The sequence below is a fragment of the Pollachius pollachius genome (genome assembly GCF_949987615.1).
Source record: "Pollachius pollachius genome assembly, chromosome: 10".
Taxonomy (NCBI): domain Eukaryota; kingdom Metazoa; phylum Chordata; class Actinopteri; order Gadiformes; family Gadidae; genus Pollachius; species Pollachius pollachius.
In genome coordinates this window covers 14,426,453-14,431,452 of record NC_136943.1, presented here as the reverse complement: position 1 = coordinate 14,431,452, position 5,000 = coordinate 14,426,453, and the positions used below count along the sequence as shown (strand labels likewise).

The window sequence follows — 5,000 nt, the reverse complement described above, 5'->3', positions numbered from 1 at the left end:
AGGTAGCAGGGGATCACGCAGGGCATGTACAACCCAGGGGAGGAGGGAGTGGGAGGGAATAAGTAAATACAGATACAGGTGGAGGACAGGAGAGGACATAGGAGGGGGAAGAGTGTGGACAAGCCGAGGGGAAAAGGAGAGGAGCGGAGGAGAGGGTGTGAAGGAAAGGTAAGATATAGAACGAGAGGGGGACGGGAAGATGGAGATGCGTGAAAAGGTGTAGATTGGAAAGCGTAGAGCAGAGAGGTAAGTAGGTGGCAAAAAGAAAAATGAAGGAAGAGGAATATGAAATGAAAATGGAAACTTGCCTTATCTGTGTGTGTGTGTGTGTGTGTGTGTGTGTGTGTGTGTTTGGAGGACGGAGAGGAAGATAGAGAAGAGCATGGGAGTTGATTTATTGGAGAGGAAATTGCTAACCATCTAGCGGTGTCACTAACAATATAGATTAGACCAAACTCATTACTATGTACCAGGACCCATCCCTTCTCTTCTCCCTCCTCTCTTTTATTTCCTCTCCTCCCCCTAGCTAACGTCCTGTCCTCCCTCACCTCTCCATTCAATCCTTTCTGTGTTCTGGACTCTCCTCCTGGTCTACCTCCTCTCCTCTTCTCATCTCCTCATCACTATCGCACCTCCTCTACCTCTCTTCTCCTCTCCTCTCTCCACCCTCTACTTTCTTCTGCCTCTCTTCTCCTCTCCTCTTCTCTTTGCTCGTCTCCCCTTCTCCTCTTTGGTCTTCTACTCTTTTCTCCTGTCCTAATTTTTATTGTGTCTCTCGCTCTCTCCTCTTCCCCTCCTACTCTGCTGTCCTATCTTCATTTACATTTTGGGCATTTAGCAGACGCTTTTATTCAAAGCGACTTTTTGCCCAAACAACAACGGTTTATACACACATTCACACACCGACGGCGGAGTCAACCATGCAAAGCTACAGCCAGCTTGTCGGGAGCAGTTAGAGTTTAGGTGTCTTGCTCAGGGACACCTCGACACTCGGCTAGGAGGAGCCGGGGATCAAACTAACAACCTTCTGGTTAAAACTCACCCGCTCTAACTCTAGGTCTAGCTAAGCCGACCCCAATTTAAATTTCCTATCTTCAGCTCATCCATCTGTTCCTTAACTACTGTCTTCCCTAATGTCTCCATCCCCCTCTCTCCCTCCATTCATTTCCTTTTGCACCCTGTTCCAAGATAACTTATCTTTACCTCTGTTCTAAGAACCCTCACACACCCTCTCTCGCTGACCCCCTCTAAACAGTCCATGCTCTCCCCCCCACCCCCCTTGAGTTTCCTGTCCCTTCCCTGTCCAAGCCTATAACAGGCAGCACTAGGCTGATAAGTTAGCTAGCTGTTGCGCCCCAAAGGTTAGCCACCATTTCATAATGTTAAATCATGGGACCACATCTTAATATTCCTTTCATTGTTTGGATTAAGGAACAAGATAGAGATCACCAGATTGTAACCACCGTTTTCATCTATTATGCTTGTCTGTGTGTGTGTGTGTGTGTGTGTGTGTGTGTGTGTGTGTGGGTGTGTGTTATAGCTTATCAGTAGATCAACCGGTGGAGATTGGAGCTTTTAAATGAAAGGGACATTTAAATGTTATGAGTTAAAGTGACATGATTGATTTGTGCAATTAAAGTTGGAATGTGTGTGCCTGAGTCTTTGTAGATGCAAACAGATATAATAATGTGCATGTGCACGATAGTGTGTGTGTGTGTGTGCGTGTGCGTGTGTGTGTGTGCGTGTGTGTGTGTGTGTGTGTGTGTGTGTGTGTGTGTGAGAATCAAACATGAATTATCTGAGTTATGAACGTATTTTCCTCAACTAGACTCATTTGGGTGTGTTTGATTTCCTCATATAGAAACCTGAGCAACAACAAACTGCGAGACATCCGTGAGGGTGCGTTTGATGGGGCAGTCGGAGTCCTGGAGCTGCTGCTGACAGGAAACAAACTCACCGGACTTCAAGGACGCATGTTCAGAGGACTCACTGGACTGAAAACCATGTGTGTAGTTTGGTAGACGAACACGCATGCAAGCACACACTCATAGACCTTTTGCATACAAACCTCAACCAAGGTTGAAACTCCTGTAAAAGCCTTCAGTGTAGGCTGTATATGGCACACAGATATGTCAAGCTAAATGCAAGGACAATATGAATGGATAAATGTATGACACACTTTTCTTGTCAAGTGGCTATATACAGCAGCTAGCAATACAGCCTAGTCGTATATATGAGAGTTTCAGTTATCTCCATCTGACATAGAAGGTTTCTAACCGATGCTGCGCCTGAGCAGGGTCACGTTCACTGCTAACAGAATCAAAGGGTTAGTGTAGGCTACTGTCTGCCTGTGCTTGCTAATGAGACGGCTATGGCTCTCCTGAACAGCATGTGTACCTTCAAATGACTACCCTAATGGTATGATTTTTGTTTATGCTAGCTAATGACTGAGTAATGCTATCATGGCTATGGCAGGATTAGGTTAAGAGGCTCCTTGTTCCAGTAATAGCTGCCCTAAGTGAGTTAGCGTATCCCAGAGATAGCTAATGCTAACTAACGTATTTAGCCTCATGTCTGCATGTCAAAAGCTAATGCCACATTACAGGCTGTGCTAGTCATGGAGGGTCTGGTTTCAGAATATCTCCTCTGGCCATCCTCTTTTTCATGGCTCATATCTTTGTCATCTTTGTATTTTGTTTGTTTAACATAGTAGGACAATAACTGTTGTCATCGCTTTTCTCTCAAAACAATTAAAAGGCCTTGAAATGAAACTTGCAAAGATAAACATGCAACTTGATTTGTGCTATTATAGCTTGTTCCTTGTAATAGCACAAACCTCAGCCTCAGCTTGTGGGAAATGTTCAACAAACACGATGTATGAGATGTATAATTAAATGCTGTAGGCAGCTAAGTGGATGTAATCTGTGTGTTCTTCCAGGATGCTGCGCAGCAACCAGATCAGCTGCATTGATAACGCAACCTTCACCGGGCTGAGCTCGGTGCGTCTGCTGTCGCTGTACGACAACCAGATCTCCAGCCTCGCCCCGGGAGCCTTCTCATCACTGCACTCTCTCTCCACCATGTAAGAGTCTTTCTCTCTCTTCATTTGTCTTCTAATCTCACTCCATTACTCACTCTCTGTCTCTCCCTCTCGTGCTATCTCCTGTTCTCTCTCTCCTTCCGTCTCCCCTTTGTCCTGTTTGTCTCGCTGAGGGACGTATCCAACCCAATTTCACACATAAGACACACACACACACACGCATACACTCTGGCCCTCTGGAGCTGTGGTTCTCATGGGCATCATATCTACTAAGTTGGGTGGATTCCTGGGCAGCTATTATCAGTATGTCCCCTATAGTTCAGGGTCCGTCCACACACCCCTGCACACTGAGACACAAATATCCATGCACCCACACACTTCCGTAGAAGTATACACACACACTGATTCATACGCAAGCACACAGTCTCACACTCAAACACACACACACATACACAGATATCAGTGTCTGTGTGTGTGTGTGGGTGTATGATTCCTCAGTATTCTGACCACCCAGAAGCGGACGTTCTGAATAAATAACGTTGTCGGCTCAATAAATCGTTTCTGATTGATGATTTTATTCTTTCAACTCCTGAGGTTGGCCCCTCCCTCTCTCCTCAGTAATCCATCCTCTGTTTCCATCCATCTCTTCTATCTATCTTCCGCTCGGTGCCCGCAGTTCTCCCTCCGACCCCGCTCTTAGCTCTTTTTACTCAGAGAGAGAGAAAGAGAGAAGGAGAAAAGGGGAGAGAAAGAGAGAGAGAATAAGCAAAGGCCGATCATTACAATATAGATGAATGTATTGCCAGAGTAAAGCTTTGCTCAGTCAGAGTGTGATTATCTGTCCGTGAAATCATTGGTGGAGTTTGTTTCTCTGGTTTCCTTTCCTTAGATTTCTTCCTTTAGTTTCCTCCCCTACCACACTCTGAACCCACCCGCTAACTCTTCACACCCATGCCTACTCTCAACATACAAACTCTAACTCTAACATACAAGAGTTAGCATTTTTTTGCATATGTTGATATATCGAAGTCCAACCTAGCTTAGGGGCTACCCTGGGCATAGAGGGCAACTCCTGATGTTCCACCTTGGTGCTGCACTCAAAGTTCTAACAATTTCAACTTTGACCTGCTTGAACTGGCAATCAGATTAGAGCTTTGTTGGACGTAAATCCAAGGGAGTGTAAACACCATGGCTTTCTTCCGTCTCTTCAGTGGTATTATGAGTTAAAAGCATTGAACCCTCTTTTGTTGGCCGGCTGTATTCCAACGCTAAACCTAGCATTCACCAGTTTGATTGACACTCATGCGTTGACCACCTAACTCTTATCTCTCAAGATAACTTTCAATACAAATGCTTACTGAACAAACACCTCAACTGTTAACACAGGAACCTTCCTCAATGGTATTGCCATTGAGGAAGTGTTGAGAATGGACGCAATACTCTTTTCCCAAATGTCCTCTCACTTTTTAATTCTTCCTTTACTGGGCGATCCTCGATGGATGTTCTATGTATAATTGAATTAGTAGAACACTTACGGTGGCGAGAGAGGCCTTGGCTTTGGGAATATATTTCTGCACACTAAGGTGAGGTCATTACTGGGGAATGAGGAGATAACGTGTCCCTATCTAAATCAGGACACCATTACCGGCACCAAGGCACTGATTCAGCTGTTTTAGTCCAGCCAAGGCAGATTCCTCCCACTGCAATTCCTTTACACGTTTTATAGACCCTCTCTGCAAGGCTTTGTTATGTACTGACCCCCAAAGGTGTTGATATACTTAGAAAAGTCCTGCTTCCATTTCATGGAGTTTGGGAGGTTGCTAAATAAATAAGTTGGTTTGTCTTTGTTTTCAAGTCTATTTGTGCAGCCCTTAATCACAGTTACAGTCTCAAAGGGCTTCACAGGCCCAAATTATAGAACACCCCAAATCGCTTAACAGGAGCAAAGGGACACAAGAAA

At 45.0% G+C, this 5,000-nt stretch overlaps 1 protein-coding gene across 1 annotated transcript in view; it reads left to right on the top strand.

Annotated features, from left to right (window-relative positions):
- The window catches only part of slit3 (slit homolog 3), a 191,424-nt gene that overhangs the window by 155,124 nt on the left and 31,300 nt on the right, over nucleotides 1-5,000 (top strand). The window contains exons 17-18 of the mRNA XM_079744976.1: nucleotides 1,862-2,005; nucleotides 2,939-3,082. Of these exons, the coding sequence (XP_079601102.1) occupies nucleotides 1,862-2,005; nucleotides 2,939-3,082 (288 nt within the window). The remainder of the gene's footprint in view (nucleotides 1-1,861; nucleotides 2,006-2,938; nucleotides 3,083-5,000) is intronic.